Source organism: Nomascus leucogenys, chromosome 13 (genome assembly GCF_006542625.1).
Source record: "Nomascus leucogenys isolate Asia chromosome 13, Asia_NLE_v1, whole genome shotgun sequence".
Taxonomy (NCBI): domain Eukaryota; kingdom Metazoa; phylum Chordata; class Mammalia; order Primates; family Hylobatidae; genus Nomascus; species Nomascus leucogenys.
Genome location: NC_044393.1, coordinates 88,774,341 through 88,794,644, shown reverse-complemented (window position 1 = coordinate 88,794,644; position 20,304 = coordinate 88,774,341). Strand labels below are relative to the sequence as shown.

At 45.7% G+C, this 20,304-nt stretch overlaps 1 protein-coding gene across 6 annotated transcripts in view; it reads left to right on the top strand.

Moving 5' to 3' along the window:
• Nucleotides 1–2,412: 2,412 nt before the first annotated feature.
• Nucleotides 2,413–20,304, top strand: part of HIPK2 (homeodomain interacting protein kinase 2) — a 216,623-nt gene continuing 198,731 nt past the window's right edge. For 4 of the 6 annotated variants that reach the window (XM_030825842.1, XM_030825841.1, XM_030825840.1 and 1 more), the window contains exon 1: nt 2,599–2,806. In XM_030825842.1, the coding sequence (XP_030681702.1) occupies nt 2,788–2,806 (19 nt within the window). In that variant the 5' untranslated portion in view covers nt 2,599–2,787. Of the gene's footprint in view, nt 2,807–20,304 lie in introns of all 6 variants that reach the window. The other 2 variants (XM_003261193.3, XM_004090239.2) reach the window with 1 other exon arrangement.

Below are 20,304 nucleotides of genomic sequence, written 5' to 3'. Positions count from 1 at the left end.
CTTACAGTCTAGAGACGCCTTGTCCAAAATGGTAGCCACTAACCACCCATGGTTATTAAAATTAAAAATTCAGTTCTTCAGTCATACTACCCACATTTCATGTGCTCCACAGACATAAGTAGCTACACTGCCATTATGGCAGCAAGTTCTAATGGCCAGCACTAGAAAGGGCAGAGAGACATACATGCAGGGTATGTATGTAAGAGGGAGTTACATACCTGTGTGGTGAAGGCTATGATAGAGATCTACAGATGCAAAAGGAGAACATTACTATTGTTCTCCTTCTCATAATCAAAATACAGACACTGAGGCTCAGAGAGGTTAAGCAATTTGACCAAGATCACATAGTTAAGTGAAGAGCTAGGATTTAAACCTAGATCTGCCTTACTCCCATGCTATCTCAGGCTGTTTTGTGGAGGAGGTGAGCCCGGCACAGGTAGAATCTGGTTAAAGAGAGAAGATGGAGAAGGCACCCCTCTGGGAAAGTGGGTGGGAAAGTGACAGCTTGGGCAAAGGCACAATGACGGAGATGGGTGAAGCTGGCAGTGGGCTACAAGTAAACCAGTTTGGCTAGAGAAGCAGTGACTTGCTGAACTCATGTCCTTAGAAAGCTAAGTCAGGACTCGCCTGCCTTGATGAAAAGCCAAGGCACTAGAAAACTCAGCCCCACCTGCAGAGGTTGAGTCCTTACAGGATGTTAGCCAGGAGCATGGCATGGCCAGAATCACGTATTATGAAGATGGCAGTATTTAGGATGACCTGGGCCAAGACTAAAGGTAAAGATTGCAGGGAGGATAGAAGGGAAGGAGTTAAATGACCGGTGTGAAGCAAAGAACACTAGCGTGGGAGCCACGAGACCTATTCCTAAGCTTCAATACTGGGCAACAGATTTTACTTCTCTGGACTCCATTTCTTCAACTCTAAAAGGGCAGGGCTGGCCCAGATGACCTCTGAGGTCCCTTTTAGCAACAGTAGTCTAGGATTCTGCAAATGTGAATGGCATTAGGTTGAGAAAAGGGATACAAAGTGTAGCATTGATTATGGGAGCAAGGAAGACCACAGAGTACAAGATCACACAGAGGAAGGGGTCGTGATGTGCCACTAAAAAAGTGTGAAAGAGGTTGCCTTTTGGGGGGGGGGGATTGAAGGATGGGAATGGAGGATGGGGACCGGAAAAGATAAGAAGTAGTGAAAAAATCACGAGGTTGTTTTTAAGAAAGTTATACAGTGTTAGAGATCATTATTTTACACAGATAGCTTTTCAACTTTTTTAAACCCAAGATTCACAGTCGGAAATAAAATTGACATCATGGTCCAGTACACTTGTCCAGTACCTATAATCGAAACAAAAGGTTTATGAAACAATAGTTGCCCTTACTAAGGGCAATGGACTCTAATATTTTCTATTGGATTCCATTTCATTCTTTTTGAAAGCCGGTTGCCTTCCGCTGCATTTATTTTATGATCTATTACTGTGTCACGACCCACAGTTTTAAAAACAGTGCCTAAGAGGAGACTCAACAAGTCTTCCTAAGTTGGAGGGGATGGCAGGGCATCCAGGAGGCAGCTGGAGAAGCAAACCTAGAGAGGCTCCGGGCTGGGGAGAGTTTGGAGAGTGTTTAGCGGAAGCCCTGATAGGAGAGAGCGCTGAGAAAAGCGAGGACCCAAACAGTTGTGAGCTCCCATTCAAGTGATGGAGTGGGGGCCCTCAGGACAGTGTAGACGCGAGGAGGAGGAGATCAGGGTGGCGTGGAAGCCAGACTCCGGCAGGAACCCAAAGACCACCCCGGGGGCTGCATTTCCGCGGCGTGCACGGCAGGGCTTCGGTGCCTCTGACCTCGTGTGGCTTTCCGAAGCTCCTCCACTCACCCGCCCTCCTCGGGAGCACGGCGCGCGCCCACTCCTTCATTCATTCATTCCACTCCTACCTCCGCGAGCGCCAACCGGCTGTGAGATCGGCGAGCCACTTTGCCGGCCCGGGGCTCTCTTTCGGGTCGGTTCCCTCCCCGCCAGCACACGCGCGCACCCTCGCACCTGGGCACACACACACGCGTGCGCGTGCACACACACACACACACACATACACACAAAGTTCTGGGGCCCCTCTGCAGACCGGCTCGGCTGCGCTGGGCTCGGAGCTGTGCGCCCGCCGGGTGCAGGCGGGCCCTCTCAGCCACTACCCGGGGCCTGCCCCGCGCCCAGTCCCCCCGCGCTGCGCGGCAGCCCCTCCCGGCGCGGTCCCCTCGGGCCGCTGGCGCGGCTCTGCCCTTCGGCTCGGCCTTCCCCGCCTCTCATCCGTGCCATCGGCGCTCGATTGCGCGCGGACTCCCTGTGGCTCTCCCGGCCCCGCGCCCCGCCCCCGCCCGCCGCCCCCCTCCACCAGCAACTTTTGCGGAGCCCCCGCGCCCAGCCATGCTGAGCTGAGCCCCGCCGGCCCTGGCCGCGCGCTGCCCCCGGCTCCCGCCCCTCCGCGGACCCGCTCGGGGGCCGCGGCCGCTCGGCGCCTCGGCCTCGGCCGCTCCGCCCGCCCGGCCGCCCCGAGCCCCGAGCCCCGAGCCCCCCGCGCCGGGCCCGGGCGGCAGCGGCGGCGGCGGCGGCGGCGGCGCGCCCGGCCCCCTCCCCCGGCGCCGGCCACGGGAGGCGGTGATGCGGGCGCGGGCGGCCTCGGCTGCGCCGAGAGCGGAGACACAGGCTCAAGATGGCAGATTCCGACTGAGGCTGGGGGGGCCGAGCTCGCGCGCCGCTTTCCCGTCCCCGTTGCCATGAACCGCGGACACCCCGGCCCCGATGGCCCCCGTGTACGAAGGTAAGGGGCGCCCGGCCCCGCCGACCCCGCGCCCGCCGCCCTCCGCGGCCCCCGCAGCTTTGTTCTGCCCGCGGCCCCGCGCCCGCAGCCCCCGGCGCCCGCCCCAGCCCCCACCCGGGGCCCGAGGGGGCCGCGACCCCCTCCCTCGCCCGGAAGATGACCGGGACCCGGCGCCGGCAGGGTCCTGCTTCCAGGGCGGGGAGAGGGGCCGGGGGCGCAGGAGGGGAGGGGGCGTGTGCGAGGGTGGGCGGCTGCCCGGGGAGGGCAGTGGCGCCGGGAAAGGCGGACCGGTGACTGTGCTTTTTATTTATTTGCGATAAATGAAGGTGATGCGGCTCAGCTTCCACCGCCCCCCCCACATTACCTTTCGGAGCACCTCCTTTCCACTTCGCTCTGCGCCCCGCGCCCCTTCCCATTTCTTTCCGCGCCCACCCCACGCTCCTTTATTCTCCGCGAGCCTCCGATTTTGGGGGGGGCTGTGGAATCGGAATGCACGGGGCTAGGTGGGGAGAGAGGAGAGAGATGAAAAGTCCGTGTCAGAGCCAGGCAGAACAATGAAATAGGCGAAAATCTCCCCGCATTAGCGTGTGGAAGGGGACGCGGACTTTGGGTTTTCCAGCCGGAGGAGCGGCGGAGACGTATTTCTGGCTGGGTCTGGGTCGACCTGTGTTGTGCACCTTCACCTAGCGTCGGGGTATTTTTCCCCATTTGACTGCCTTTAGCAAGAAAGAAAAGAACGCAAGGCAGAAAAGCAGTAGGTCTGCCTCGCACACTGTCTTTCGTTTCTCTTCAGTCCGTTCTGTCAGCTTCCAGCCAGAAAGCAACCCAGAATCAACTAAGTTTTTACACTTCGATGTGTTTTTGTGTGCTTGTAGTAGGAGAAATTTTAAACCCAAGTGTGTCTGATTTTTCAGTCGTTTCATCGTGGAAATGTTTGTCTCATGAAATCATTGAAATCGCAGCCTTCACATACTTTTAGCGTGGGTCCCCCTGGCTTTCTTTCGGTTTTGTTCAGATATTCTGTGGATGAAATCGCAAATGAGAGGGGACAGGGTTTGTGTGGCACAGAGGAGGGCACGAGGGGGGAATGTAATCCTCCTGTAACTCCGGAGAACAGTTGTGGCCAGTGAGACAGGGAAGGCATTAATAGTTTTATCTCTGTTATAAGAGGCTGATTAAAAAAAAAAAAAAACTTATCTGAAAAGAAAATCTGTTATTAGTTTCAGGGCTCCAAATGAATTAGGTTTCTGGCCGGAATAAAGTTACCAGTCAGGCCCTGGATAACGAGGCTGTAAATAACCTATAGACTGTAAATATTTTTTTTCAGACTCTCTTAGAAACAAAGGGGCTGTTTAGAAGGCAACAGAGAGATGTTATTCCAGGGGCTTTCCTCTTTGATTCTGAAGAACACAAGGTCCATTTAACCATTCGACAAAACAAAACGAAATTTCTGATCACTCCACCACGCAGAATAGAACATGCCGGTGGACGTGTGAACATGCGGGAGAACCCATGTCGGGCGTTCATTGTTCATCTGCGTCTGCAGGAGGGGGCTACAGTCAATGCTCCCACTGTCTAGAGTGTTAAAATGAAACAATTTTCTCTTTATTAAGTACCTCCTTGAGACTCCCTCTGCTGGACACTCCCGGTGAGTTGAGAGAAGGAACTTGGCATTGAATTCAGAACTATAGTAAACGGCTGGTTTCCCTGTTACTAGGGACCGGGTATGTGAGTTGGGGTGTATTTTGTCAACTTTTTGGAAAGCCATCTTGGGAACTGCACTGTTTTCCTCCTGCTCCTTTCGTTCTAAATCCATATGGAATGTAGGCCATGCCCCCAAGGCTGAGACTTGGCTCTCCCCGTTCCTGCTACATTGTTCTTCCAGTTCCTTACGCCAGATAAAGAACTGCAGGTGCGTAGGGTGTTACGGTTTAAGAATAATCATGGATCTCAAAAGTCTCAGGAACTGTTTTTATTTGCTAGCCTTCCTTCCCTGTCTCAGGTGACCTCCATGGTGGCCTCTTTCAGCCCTTGGTTTCCCTCCGTCTTGTCCATGTGCCCTCTTCATTGTTCCTGCGCTGTGCACCCTTTTATTCCGGATGTTTCTCTGTGCACCTTTATAATTATTTTTCTAATCTTCCTCCCATCCCACCTCAACTAGCCCACATCACTCTGCCAAAAGCCCAGGCCTGGGTGTTTTTGAAAGAGACCGTTGGACATGCTCTAAAACAGACAGGTGACTTCTAGAATCAAGGATTAGGTTGCTAGGACCCGCATTCACTCACTGTGATGAGTGTGCCAAGACTGTGATGACCTCCTTTCTCCCGCTGTGGTGACATCCGCTGGGTTCAGGAAACCTGATTTTTCACCCATCTCAATCAGAGCACATGGAGTCCCTGTGTGCATGCTAAACGAGCAGAGCTTTTCCTGTAGATTTATATAAGAAGAGGGATTCCTCGTGGGTTTTGAGCTCCTAAAGAGTGTGCGTGATTCTTCTCAGGAAAAGTATAACGACACGAGGGGGAATTGTTTCAATGGGGTGCTGCTGCACCAAGTTAGAACACCAGGTGAAGGCCCAGATGCATTAATGGAGCGTTCTGAACCGCCAGAGATTTAGACAGAAATGCTGTTTTTGAAACAAGGGGTGTTTGATAATACGAATTAATGGGTGGCAAAGAGAATCAGTCTTCCAGGGCTTGCTTGAAGGATAGGTTTATAAATAGCATGTTAGTTTTTGGTGGTTTGGAACTGAACTTCTTATAAAAAGGTTTATTTTCTTTAGAAGGTTAAACATTTGCCTTGTGATTGTATTTCCTCCATCATCTTGCTTAGCAAGGCTTTTTCAATATCTAGTGCAAAGGCCAACCACCAAGGTCTCTATTATGGGTTCTGAATGAGAGGAGCCTAAATTCCAAGTTATTTATGTTTTCCTCTTCCTGAGATATGCTGTGTTGATTACTATTGGCTTATGTAAAGGAACACTTCACAGACTTCCAAAAACTGTCCTGCTGCAATTCATCATCAGATGGACCTGAAGATGCCTATCTACCAAGCTGTCTACCAAGAAATGAGATTCTGAATCATCTTGGGTTAGCAGAGTTTGATGATACATGCCCTAAAATATCTGTTCCTGTGTTTAGGTTTTGTATTTTAAAAATGAGTAAGTATAAATATTGCTTTTCTTCTCACCACATTTGAGTAGTGAGTAAGGTGCCTTAATTTTATCCCTGATTTCAGAGAGCATGCTATGATACTTGAATCAGAGAAACCTGAGTTTGAATCTAGTGATACGACTTTGGGCTTTATTGGACTGTGCAGGAACTCCATTAGAAACTAGTGCACGTAAAGTCCCTGGCTGTAGTAAGCATCTTCTCAGTGTGTGTTAATCCCTCTATCTTCTGAGTGCTTACAGGCATGATGACTCCAGGGAAAGAATAACCCACAAATAGTTTAGAAAACCAATAATAGCAACATTTCAATTATTAATCTCCTGCGATTCCCTTTCCAGTTTGGGCACCAGCAACAATAAACCCCCTATAGCCATAGAAGAAAGAACCTTCTTTTTACCCCCTCTGTGACCTTTCCGGATTCTTTATTTGCATTGAGCTTCTGCTGGTTTCAGGTAGAGAATTTCTCTTCTATAGTGGCACTTTCTGTGCTACTTGAAAAATGTGGAAATAAACTGCTGGGGCAGAGTTTCAGGGGCTGCAGCTGTGCCTCTTGGAAAGTATCCCCAAGTATGAAAGATAACCTTTGCCGTTAACCAAGATCCATTCCTAAACAAGGCAGCAGGCTGGGCAAGGGGGCACCCAGAGGTGGTTCACCAAGGGCCTCCTCCAAGGGGAGGCTCCTCGCCCACCACAAGCCAGGGTCTGCCTCACCATGCATTAAACATCATTTTCCTACAAAAGACAATTTGGTGCTTTCTGTAAGTTTACAGGGGCTCAGATTCTTTGTATTTTATGTTTTATATTTCTTCATATCTCTCTCTCCCTTCCTCCCATAGAGACCAGTCTTGGGGAACCACCTTTGAGGTTTGTATGGAGCAAAGTAGTGATGATCAAGAGGGTGTGATATGTGAGCATTTCTTATTGTTCTCTGAACGTGTAATTCGCCCGTGCTTTCTGGTAGTCTTATTGATGACAATTCAAGGACTTTGGGTTGGTATCAAAGACGGGCTTCAGAATAATGGCAGCAGACTTTATATAACCACCGATGGGATGTGAACTTGAAAGGCCCAAACTCGCAAGAGTTCCATTTCATATGGCAATTCCCTGTTGGGGGAAAAAAGAAAAGAAAAACCTAGAATATAGGAAGATCTTTATTTTTCCTCTAAAAGAAACCCAGATGCTTGAGGGTCACGGTGATCATTGTGACTTAGGCCATATTGACTTTGTGCTGTGCACCGCCCTGCACCCTTCACCCTCATGAACTCACTTGTTCCACCACTTGACAGACGAGGGCTCATCCTTAATGCATTCATTCAACAAACATTTATGCAGGACCTGCTGTGTGTCAGGCCCTGTGGCAGGTTCTGGGTTTGTCGAAATGACAAAATCTTAATCCCTGTCCTCGACTTTACAGGGTGGGGGAAGTGAAAGAAGCATAGACTCACTAGACCATGGGTCTGATTCAAGATGGAGTTTTTTCTTCTCCTTTTTTTTTAGTGGCAGTTCATACTTCTGACATGCCTATGTTTTCTTCAGCTACAACGGGAAGACTTGGCTAGGCACAGTGGCTCACACCTGTAATCCCAGCACTTTGGGAGGCCGAGGCGGGTGGATCAGGAGTTCAAGACCAACCTGGCCGACATGGCGAAACCCCATCTCTACTAAAAATAAAAAAAAAAATAAAAAAAAAAAATTAGCTGGGCGTGGTGATGGGTGCCTGTAATCCCAGCTACTTGGGAGGCTGAGGCAGGAGAATTGCTTGAACCCAGGAGGTGGAGGTTGCAGTGAGCTGAGATTGTGCCATTGCACTCCAGCCTGGGCAATGGAGCGAGAGTCTTTCTCAATAAATAAATAAAGAGTGGGAAGACCCCATTTTCCTATTCTCTCTTGAAGTATTTTCTTTACGTGGACTCAAAAAAGTGTTTCTGAGTGTAGAAAATACTCATTACAAGCTTTCTTAGAAATGTCCATAAATATTATTGTCTCTAACTTGCAGAAGATCCTGTCTTCCTCTATTTGTTACTTAAATTTTATATCCTTGCCAGTGCAAATACGTTTCTTATTTGCACAAGTTCTCAGAGATTTTCGTTTGCGATATTTGGTGTGTCGTAGGCTCTGTTGCGAGTGGACTCTTGCATCATATGTGGCTGTTGGAGAATTGATCCCAGCCTTTTCGCCTGGCTGAGACCTTGTAATCCAGGTAGTTGTGTGGCACTTGGTGGTGGGGATATAGATCGGGCGGTCACTCCAAAGCATTCAGTGGCTACTTACCCAGAGCAGATCATTCCGGGAATTGTGGAAAAAGAAAAGCCTGGCCTAGCTTCAGGGGCATAGAGCCGCAGAGCAGAAGACCTTGACAGAGGTATAGTTCACCCCCGTCTTCAGGAAGGTGAATGTCCATGACTTGAAATTGTCAGTTCATTATTTATTTATTTATTTTTTCCAGGAAAGGGCAGTTGGAACTCCCTGAGTGACCAATTCCAGTACTCTATTAACCTGATTGTCAAGAAATTCCTGGGCCTGACTGAAATCTTGCCTGCTGTCATTCAAACTTGTTTTCTTTTACTCAATTCCTTTCTCTAAAACCTTTCATATACTTAAAGATAATAACTGGGTCTCTTTAGCTTTTTCCTCACAGAGCCTGTTTTGTGTCACTGAAAGCATCTCCTCTCTCTCCTCTGAACTCTCTCTAGTTTCTCCCTATTTAAAAAAACGGTGGCAGTTAAAACTGAATACAGCTCTTTAATAATGTTCTCATTAGTACCGCGTGTAAGAGAAAAACGACTTCAGGGTTCTTGCATCATCGTGAACCCCTGGAGGGCAGGAACCATGTCTGATTCATCTTTGTATCCCCTACAATAGCCGTGCAGTTCCTTAAACCTAGTAGGTGCTTCATAAATATTTGTGGAATTGACTGTTCCCTTTAATGCATCTAAGTTATAACTTACGCAGCCCTGGATTGGTGACTCATCTGTAGCTCTCATTCATTTCGGCTGTGAGTCTTTATTTTTCTTGTACTTGTATCTGGCATCCCTCACCCCAACAAAGCCACCTTCTGCTTGACTCCACTGATCACTTTGCATTTCACCCCTCAACTTCCAACTCTTTAGAATCTTGCTTAATTATCTCCTGTAGGTCCGACAAACAGAATGCAGAGGCCATAAGTATAAAAACTTGAACTACACTTGAAAGAAGAGCGAGCACACAGAAGAATCTTGATGATTCAGAGCAGTGTCAGGTCATCCTCATTTAGAAAGGACCATTTGTCAAATTCGTTATAGATTCTGAGTCAGCTAAAGCCATACCTGTTTTACTAGGTTCTCCAAGGTGAGTGAGCTAGGTGTTTATGAGAGTGGTTACAAGTCAGACTTTCAGAGGGTAGTCCTCCCTCTTTTTGGTTTAAAGCCAATGGAAAAGGCAAAAGATGTAATGAGCGACATCACTGCAGCTTGTATTTTTTCTGACAGATATCTTTGCCCTTAGAAAGCAAGCTAGTAAAACCATTGCCAAAAAAAAAAAAAAAAAAAAAAAAAGGCAGCAAACCTTTAAAACTCCAAAATAACTTCGTGGTTTTATAGCCACTTATTTCTGAATACAGCATTGAACAAATTTGTAATGTTTTTGAAAGTAGTCTGTTTTAACAATTCTTACCTAAGTACTTTTGCCTTAGTAGGTTCTGATCAATTAAATGCCACTGTTTAAGCAGGATTAAGATTGATCAATTCTTCTGCATGTGTTAATGCTGTCAACTTATAAAAACCTTTGTCACAAAAAGAATGCAGTCTAATATGTGAGTGGACAAGGGTATTTTTCCTCTAGGTGGTTCTGTCCATCCACAGTGAGAGATCACCATAGAACCTTCCATAACATTGACTACAAAAGCACTTCTGGCTTCACACAGTTGTAGATTTGCATCTTGATGAACAAAGGGTTTGTGTATTTTTACCATGTTCCTTCATACTAATATTTCCCTGTTGATTCAACTTATGGAATCGTTATTCCCAAGTAAAATCATTCGTCCAAGGGCTTATGATAAGAAGCCAGCTCTATACAATATAGAACTTATAGTTTCATAGCATTAAGGAAGCAAATTTTAATGGTGTTTGTGCCTGGATTTCTGTTAAAAGTCACAGGGTTATAATGCCGAGGTTGTGAGTATTAAATTAAAAAATTTTAAGAAGTCACAGAGCCGGGAGATTTGGAAAACTCCAGCTTATTGCCGATTGTGGAAATGTGTTCTTTTAAAATTTGTTTATTTTGTATCTAATGAAAGATTTATAGGGCTCTGACAAAAACCAGCATGTACATTTTTGAAATTGTACAGAAAGACAGCAAGTTACACCTTCCTGAATTCTGTGTCACGGCATCTACTCACCAGAATCTGAGCAAGTAGCAGGGACTTCTGGAGGAAAGTGTCAGGGAAACTCGTGACAGGGAGAAGGAGCACCAAGAGAGAATGCACACGTGCTTTCAGCCTTTTCCCCTGAACCACTCACCTCTGCAGCTCCAGCACAGTGTCACTACTATTATTCATTAAGTGTGACCTGTACCATCAGGAAAAGATTCATCAGTTTCATTATGTTCTGTTAACTGAGCCTGGGAGGTTCTCTAATGTATTACAGAAATGCTTCCACTAGTCAGTGGTTAAAGAAATTCTTTCATTTGCTTGTTACAGTGACTTACTCCAAAGAGGATTTAAGGCTGCTTAAATGGTTAAGTTTCCGGTAGAGAGGGAAATTAATTTATGTAGATCAATTTTGTGGATAGCTTCTTTCCAAGGATGTCGGATAAATGAGGTATTCCTATAGAAAGAGACAACAGCAACAGGCAAAGCTCTTGTGTTGACTTAACAAGGTGAATAAGCAGAGTGCATAATGGAATTCATTTGCAATGTAATTTTTGCTTGGCTGGAGTGGTAAGCACAAAATAGACTAGCAGATGAGAATGGTAAGTGTTTGGGATCAGTTGTTAAAAGGTTTAAAAGGGGTTCTAATTCAAGTGACATTTTGTGGTGTGGAGAAGGGGACCGATATTATCAGAATGATACTTGAACAAGGTAATTTTTACTGGCCTGGGTATAATAGAAGGAACCAGACAGCCAGGGGTGGGCCATGCTGGGAGGCCTTGTGGTGTAGTGGAAGGCATTGCAGCCGTGGAGATGGGGCAGGGCTGCTGTTGGGGTGGTACAGGAGAACATGCATCGAGCACTTGTCGGCTTGCCTGGTCCAGGGGTTCAATAAATGTTGGTTTCTTTTTGCTTTCCTCCCCACACCTTATGGCAGTGATCCAGGATCAGGAAAACTTGCTGGGATTGGCAATACCATGATGTTCTGTTTTTCTAAAGAATCTCTTTTTGTAGGCTCGCTTGCATTTCACAGGATCCGACTGGGTCATAGTATAACGCTGGTGGGATCTTCATGCATTAATATTCAGTCTTTGACACAGGAGGAATCTGAGGCCAGAGCAATGAAGAGGCTGCTCCAATGTTATGTGTGCTGGGGTAGCAGAGCTAGGGCTCTTCCTCTCCCTTCCCCTGTAGCGGTCTGCACAGAAGCCCCAGAACACTCCAGAATGCTGAGTGGAGGTTTGCTAGACTGCACTGCCAGGTGGGGCTCCAGGTATAGTGGTTCCTACCAGGCTGTCAGAGCCACTTCCTTTTTCCCCAGAGGCATATGGAAGCTCCTGAGTTCTGGTTCTCCTGGTCCCCTTGCAGCCCACAGTGCTGCACTGAGCCCCTCCTGCAGGGAGTGTTTCCCTCTGTCCCAAGGAAAGCAAGGCCACAGTGCCCTCAGTGGTTCCTTGTGTTTCCCTGAGAAAGTTCGCAGCTTGTCACCATGAGCTACTTGATAACAACAACAACAAAAATCACAGGAGAGAAGTCAGTACAATCATGATGAGTTTCACAGAACCTCAAAGCACTTTTAAGTCATTAAGCAGCTTTAAAAAAAAAAAAAAAAACTGATTTCCCAGTTTAAAGTCATTTTATCTGTTTGACATCACCAGAACTTGAGCCCTGCCTCTTGTTTCCAGGCATGACAGTCTGACCTCAGACAGGCTCCTGTTGTTGTAGTCTCACTGTCTGGGGCTACTCCCCACCTGCCTGGGAAGCATTTCAGTCCAGATGAGCAGCATTTGAAATTAGTTGAAAACTCAGACTTTCACGCTTCTAAGACACAAGCTAGGGGGTGAGCTTGCCTTGACATTTGTGGGTCTTGGGTCAAGAGTGTGAAGCGAGGCCCCTAGTCTGCCATCCACCCAATTCTCTCTCTACTCCTGGTCTGTGTGTCCAAGCTGCGACCACTCCCGCCTCCCCTTGGACCTGGGGTGCTTCTTGTCCACCTTCCAGGTCTACGTGTACACCCACAGGCCCTGGGAAAGGGCCTGGAAGCAGGCATGAAGCTTTTTGGGCAGGGAATCTCATGGCCCCAGGGACCCAGAGCCTGGTCTTGAAGAAGAGGGTGGGTGCTCAGCCTATGAATGGGCACAGCCCCCGTGGGGAGGGGTGAGCTTGGGCCTTGACCCAGTGAAGTTCAGGACTTGAGCCCTTGTTGCCCTGTCCTAAAGGCAGTACTGGTAAGGGGACACCTTGCTTCAAAAATTTAAGCAACAAAGGCAACTTGAAATGTTTCCTGTTTATATGGCTGGTGGTTGCATTTCTGCATCCTCTGCTCTCCTTTTCCTCCTCAACCTTGGTCTCATACATATGATTGCTTCCTAAAGCAAAGTTGATGAAACTGACCCATTTCCTGTTGTTTGCCGAAGTAGTTCAGTAACTAGTATGTTCCTTCTGCTGGTGAAACCTGACAGAGAACCTGGTAATTCTGACAGCTGTTATGTTTTGTGGGTTTCAGCCACTGACTTCCATGGCCTCTCCTACCATCCTCCTTTGATGATGTCTCTTCTCTCTGCTTCTACCTATTTATTTTTTCCCACTTGTCTACCCACAGAGCCAGGCTCCCTTACCTACCTGTTTATTCTTTGACTGTGTGTTCCTTGAGTGTGTATTTGCCTTGTTTTACTTGCAGGTGTGAAGGTCTAAGTGGATGTACACACGGAACCTTCTTTGGGGTGTATTTGTGTAAGGGACTGTATGGAAGAAGTGGTTCTTCAACCTTTCTGCCCTTCAGTTCTCTGGAGGGCTTGTTACAACAGCTTGCTGGGTTTCACCCCAAGTCTCTAATTCAGTAGGTCTGTGGTAGGCCTGAGCATTTGCATTTCCAGTTGAGGACCATTGTTTTGGAGGAGTACATTCGGAACTAAAAGTCAGAAATATTTAGAATCAGATGGTGGTTGTTTTGGTGAAAGCTTTTCTTGGATGTGAGAGAGTCAGGGACCTGGCCTTAGCATTCTTCGCAATTCTACTGCCTTTTGTGGCCGTGACTTCCAGAAGCCATAGGCACGTGCAGATCCAGCCTCCGGCCTTCCTCTCCTCTCACCTTCCTTCACATCTTCTCAGGGAAGGTCACAAAGTGCAGGAGCCACTTTCTCTTGTTCATCCAGAGCCAGCTGGTCTGTGTAGTTCATCCAGTTTGGTCTTGGGGCTCCAGAATAAAATGGGCCAAATATCATCCTCACAATAGTAATACACTATTATTAACTAATATTTAAGAGCTCTATGATTTCCTCCATTTACAGAAGAGAAAATTGAGGCTTAGAGAAATGAAATAACGTATGCAAGGACTCATAACAAGTAGTTGGTAGAGCCAGAGTTTGAACCTCAGTCTGCTTGTCACCAGCGCATGCCCTTATCTTCACTGGCAGGCCACCCTGCTTCTTGCAGGTAAGTTAGAGTGATCCATGCCATGTACAAGACTGACTCCAGTAAGAAGGATCTGGGATCCTCCTTGGAAAAGACGCAATCAAGCTGGAGACCGAAGGTACTAACACAGATTTCTGTGACACTCTTGTTCCATTTGTCATGTTCATCAAACAGGGTCAAGTGAGGTGGTGAATGTACAGCACTTGGACCCGTGGCTGGCATGTAGGAATGTGGTAGAGGGCAGCCAAGCCACGAGTCCCCTTTGAGAGCAAAACATATCAAATATTCAGGAATACTCTTACTGAGACCTCTAAGGAAAAACATATTATGGGAAGATGATCATAACAGCTAATACTTACCGCACACTTGCTATTGCCAGTTCTGCGCTAAGATTTTACATGTGTGAATTCATTGAATCCCTGTAGTAACACTCAAAAGAGGTTCCACTTCCACAGTGTTACACAGAGGCACAGGCAGGTGAGGCAGCTCCTGAGTGCAGAGATGGGATCGACTCCAGGCAGTCTGGGTCCAGAACTGACTCCTGACCACCAGCTGCACAGTAGACACTCTTCCTCATCCCTCCTAGATGAGAGAGGGAAACTTGTAAATACATTGGTTCTTCTCCAGGTATAAATGGTCTTTGTTTTCATTAAAATCTGGATAAGTATTTTAAAACTTGAGAGACCAATTTCTGTTGCTTTTCTTAAAAGATAAGGTGGTAGGACATAGGTTAGGCGTGGACCATAAGAGTGGTGAAGGAGTTAGCTCTATCCAGTGTCAAACTATAACGCTTCAAATTTGGGACAAAATTTGACAGACCCATCCATGGGGCAGAAGAAGGGAGTCAGATTTCAGGTTCCATAGTCTGTGAGCATTTAACAGAAGATGGAGGAGGTGCCGTGAGGCCATGGGGGAAAGGAAGGCTGATTACCTGAATGGGAATGGGACTATATGAGAGCAATCTGAAAAATCTCAGTGGCTGTCATCACCTCACATCATTACACCAATGTAAATTCTGCCTGATTAAAATGGGAAGTTTGACAAAAATATGTTCAAAATACATTCAGTGTTCTGGGGACTCTCCTAGGTGCCAAGTGTACAGCATTGAGCAAAATAGATAAAACTCCTGCCCTGAAGCAGCTTGCATTTTAGCAGATAAAGGCAAATATTCCACTTTTTACAAAGCTTTTTACAAAAGCTTGAAGGAAATGGAAGTGGATATTTATTAAACCTCTGGAGGAGTTGAAATTTCTAAGATTAGAAGCTATAGATGAACTCACAGAGGAAAATATTATTAGTCTTGTCAGCATAAACATTCCCCAAATGTTAAGGTTATTTACCATCATGAGGTATTCCTCAGTGTAATTCTATGTAACATTGAGGTCTGGCTAGATGTTAGGATAGGTCCTCCAAAGTAGATATACTAGGTCAAGGGATTTGAACATCTGTTGGGTTCTAGATACATCACCAGGTTAATTTCCTTGCCAAAGTTTAATACTTCTTTAATTTTTGAGACAGAGTCTCGCTCTGTCGTCTAGACCGGAGTGTAGTGGCATGATCTCAGCTCACTGCAACCTCTGCCTCCTGGGTTCAAGTGATTCTTCTGCCTCAACTTCCTGATTAGCTGGGATTACAAGCACCTGCCACCACGCCCGGCTAATTTTTGTATTTTTAGTAGAGACAAAGTTTCACCATGTTGGCCAGGCTGGTCTCAAATTCCTGACCTCAGGTGATCCACCTGCCTCGGCCTCCCAAAGTACTGGGATTACAGGCGTGAACCACCACACCAAGCCTAAAGTATAATACTTTTATATTAAACAAATCAAACCACCAAGATGAAAAATTGGGTTAACCCACCTGTTTGTCTGGGTGCTGCTCTCAGCCTGGGCCCTGCTGTCATTCTACCCCTCTCGCCAGGTGACATATCATTCCCAGGTTTTCAGTGCTGCCTCTATCTGTTAGGGACTCCTAAAGTTGTATCTTTACCTAGACTTCTTTTTTGAGCTCCAGAATCATAAAGCCATCAAGCTACTGGACTTCTCTTTTTGGATATCTCATGGGGATCTCATCCTTAACACGTCCAAAGGAAACATCTTGGTCAACCCCCTGAAATATACTCCTGTTCTAGAATTCTTTATTTCCATAAACGGCACCTTCTGTCACCCAGTAGTTCACATCAGAAACCCAGAGTCATCCTTGACTTTGTTTTACTTAATATTTAATCCATCACCAAATTGTATTGATTTTTGCTTCCCAGGTGTAGCCATTCTCATCATTCGCCATAGCTGTGTTCTCTAAAGTCGCCAGGAACACTGAATTAGTGAATGAATCATTACTCCTAAGGGAGATACAGAGTTAGGTTCCTGTGAGCCTCTGGTCATATTTCCATTGACTGATCAATACGTAGTATCAGTTTCATTGGTGTAATAATGTTGTATGTTGGTAGATGTTGTACATTGGTATAGCATTACATATGTTGGTGTGATGATGTTTTATGTGTGTTTCTGTTTAAACATATATTTTAGCGTATAGTTTTGATTAACATCAAACTCATGCCCAACAGCACTATAACTCATGCCTGAACGAGCTTATCTAACACATGCATTTCTCATAAGGCATATCACAGTCTTCTTGTGCTTAAGAGCACTAAGCAGCACTTTAGCACTGTGCTTGGGGACCATTTAAACAGCAAAATCACCAACAAAACACACCAAAATGCAAAAAAAATGTGGCACTATATAGACAGTTGAAAGGGTACTTGTTTATAATATAAGAGCTGAAACAGGAAGGCAGAGTGTCACCATTGTGGAGCTCAGCTGGGAATGTGTGTGTTGGCCAGCACAACTTTTTTGCTGCTCTGCATATGCGCAGGCATGACCAAAAGTACCCTGAGTATTGACTTTGGGGTTACAAACACCTTTTAGTGAGTAGGTGAATTTGCAAATGTGGAATCCAGGAATAATGACGACAGACTGTTTATCGTGAAGCCATCCATTTCTGTCTCCACTGCCATCCCTTTTCTGGGGGTTGGCAAACTTTTTCTGTAAAGGTCCACGTGGTGCATATTTGAGGTTTTGCAGGCCATCTGGTCTCTGCCGCAGTTACCCAAGTTGTAGAGTGAAAGCTGCACAGACAGTACATACACGAGTGGTGGTGTGTGTGGGGGGCAGGGGGATCGTGTTCCAGTAAAATCTTATTCCTAAAAGCAGACTTGGGTTTGAATTTGGTGTCCAGTCTGTAGTTCGGATCCCCATAGCTAGCCTAAGCCACCATAATGTCTCATCTGGACTGGCTTCCTGACTTGTCCCTCCATGCCTGTTCTTGACCTTCCCCAGCCAGTTTCCCATAGTAATATTAAGTGCACATTTGATCCTGTCACTATCGCACTTCAGATGTCCAACCGCTTTCCATCACACTTGGAAGAAAATCCTGAATCCCGAACAGCATGGGTCACAGCACAGTCCCGGCTTGCTTCTCTGATCTCCATGGACACCAGTCTTCCCCTCTGTTTGCCCCATCCTGGCCTCTTTCAGTTCTGTGACTGTTCCCAGCTGTTTCCTGCTTCAGCACCCTTTCCCACACAACAGTCTTCCCTTCCTGGAATGTTCTCCTGCCTGGCAGCCTGGTTAATTCATGCTCACTCTGTGGTCACACCTCAAATGTCACTTCCTCCAGGAGGCTTTCCTTGATCCTCCAGTGTAAATCAGATTCCCCTCTTCTCATCTCAGAGCACCCTCTTCTTTTCCTTCATGACACTTAACAATTTTCATGAACCTGCTTATTTGGGCATATTTGTTTTCCACCTGCCTTCTCCATTAGGCTGCAAGCTCCATGAAGATAGAAACCCATCTGTGGTTGTCTCTATGTTCTCTACTCCGTTACCATCACGCACATTATAGACACTTCTGAAAACTTGGCAAATCAGTGAATGATTGTACAACATGCTTTTGTTCATACAGATTTTTGTATGAAACTGCAATTGAGGAAATTGCCACCCTTTTAGAGTGTATAGTATATCTTCAAAAATTGACAGTGATGATTAAAAGCAAAAGACATCTTGATAGGTGAGTTTGTAAATGGGTGTGCATGTGTATCCGTATTGTCAAAGGGTGATTCTGAGACAGACACTCTGCGAACAGGTATATCTGGTGTGAAGTTTTCTCCCTGGGACTTGAGTGCTGCATTCAATCCTGCTGGTCTCACTTTTCCCCTAGAGCTTTGGAACTTTGCTGGTAATATTTTCACATGAGGAAGTGGAGGTAAAGTTTGCTTGAGGAGGCATTTCAGCACCCCTCTTAAAAATTGACTTTCCTCTTGTTTCTTCTCTCAAACCATCACCTCATCTCTCTTAGACTTTGTCGGTGCTAGTTGTTGTTCTTTCTACAGTGTTGCCGCCATCTGGGGAAGAAATCTTTGATTTGTCAGAGAATCATCTAAGCAATGAAGTTCCAAATTGGGGGTTGTTCCCAAGTCATTCCAGGAATCCTCCATGCCACTGATGGACAGGCCACTTAGCATATTTTAGAAAGGTAACAGATCATTTCTAAGATGACCTTCTGTAGATTAGTAGTGAAACCTAAAGCCTTATATAACTGCTTTGTTATGTATTTAGTACAGAAATAACATTTTCTAATTAAAGGAAATTAGAAAATAAAGGCAAGCAAAACACTCCACATACACACAGTCTCTCTCTCTCTCTCTGTCCAGAAATGACCACTGTTACATCTCTTACATCTTTTTGTGTGCACAGATATGTGCACATTTTTTTAACCAAAATGATGTGTCACTGTTTTGTTATCTGCTTTTTTTGGATGACAATCTCCAACTTTGTATTTCAATAAAGTTCATCTCATTTAATACCTTGTTTCTATTCCAATTTCCATAACTGGCCCTCAAATACCCTTCGAGGCTGATTTGTCGAAATCACCATCTAATCGAGTATCATGCCGTGTCTGGTTGTAACTTCCTTTTAGTCTCTTAATCCAGCGCAGTCTCTTATTGAAGCAGCAGACCAGTTGCTGGTCTTGCCTCCAGAACCTCTGACCTACTAGAGTGTGAGGTTGCTTCCTTATGGTGTGGTTAGGCTTATTTCTCCATCCTCTGATTTCCTGTATGGAAAGGCTTGCAGGATTCAAGTTGTTTTTGGCTAGACCTCACCAGAGCTAATTCAGTGTGCTTCACTCATTGTTACTAAAAAGGCCCACTACTGGGGATGCTGAGATTGACCCCTGGCCTAGGGCTGTGACAGCCTGAACCCACCATCCTCCAGTTACACTTTCCCCCTAGAGACCAGAAAGTGACTTGTGTGGTATAACTTTGCATACAAATCGTTTACTTAATGGTTTTGTACCCAGTGGTCATTCTTGCCTGAACCATACCTTCCTTGGGTTTTGGGAAATGTTTCTGTAATTCTTTCATTTCTTCTATAAAGTGGAGCTTTCCTGCACTGCCTGGGGCTGTCTGGTTACTCTGACACATGGTTCCCACTGGAAAGGCAGGATCTCTGTTAATGCTTTCCCTTTCCCCATTAACTTTCACAGTAAGGAGTTTAATAACCACTTCACGTAGTGACACGTGGTTTTTTTCTATCTTTCTAACATTATACATTCATGGATTTTTATTGATTTGGTGTGTTCTAATCATTACTCTTTTGTTATAACTTTTAGGCAGTGAGACCCCTTCAGCTACCTCCTGTGACCTTTCGACAGAACTTCTATAATCTTGAAAAGCTGTGTTGATTCATGACACAAATGCTCCAAGCTCATCTTGTACTTTTCAGTGGTATGGGACAATGGTATTAGAGACTACAATCAGGGTATTGGGGGTGGTTATTGCTACAGAGGTGACTTGTTTCCAGAGAATTTCAATGGACAAAGCTGGAAAATATATACTGTTAAAATTTAAGAGTTCAGGTGGACATATCCAGTTTAGTTTTAAAATCCTTGTGCTCTCACTTTCCTTAGTAATTATTTTAACTCCCTTTTTCTGGTATGGAAAAATCTTTATTTTTTCTTTAACCTATAAATGTAAAGAATATAGTTTCGAAATGCCGATATTTGTATTATTACCAATATGAAACTACAGAGGAAAGTTTAATACTTCTTTGTAATTTTTGTTTTGTTCTTAAAATGTATTCCACTAAGGGTATGTATTAAAAATACTGTGTTCTAAAATTCCTAAAAATAAATTCTACCTCAGAGAGTATGTCACCAAGTTTGATGTATGGTTAGGCTCATATCATTCAGTTTCTTTTCAGTTTAGGAAATTTTGAATGGAGCTTTTTTAAGATGGGTAATGCATTAGATGGCTGAAGGGTCAAAACTATGCAGATGTGGGCCAGGTGCAGTGGCTCACGCCTGTAATCCCAGCACTTTGGGAGGCCGAGGTTGGCGGATCACGAGGTCAGGAGATCGAGACCATCCTGGCTAACATGGTGAAACACCATCTCTACTAAAAAATACAAAAAAATTAGCCGGGCATGGTGACGGGTGCCTGTAGTCCCAGCTACTCGGGAGGCTGAGGCAGGAGAATGGCATGAACCCAGGAGGTGGAGCTTGCAGTGAGTCAAG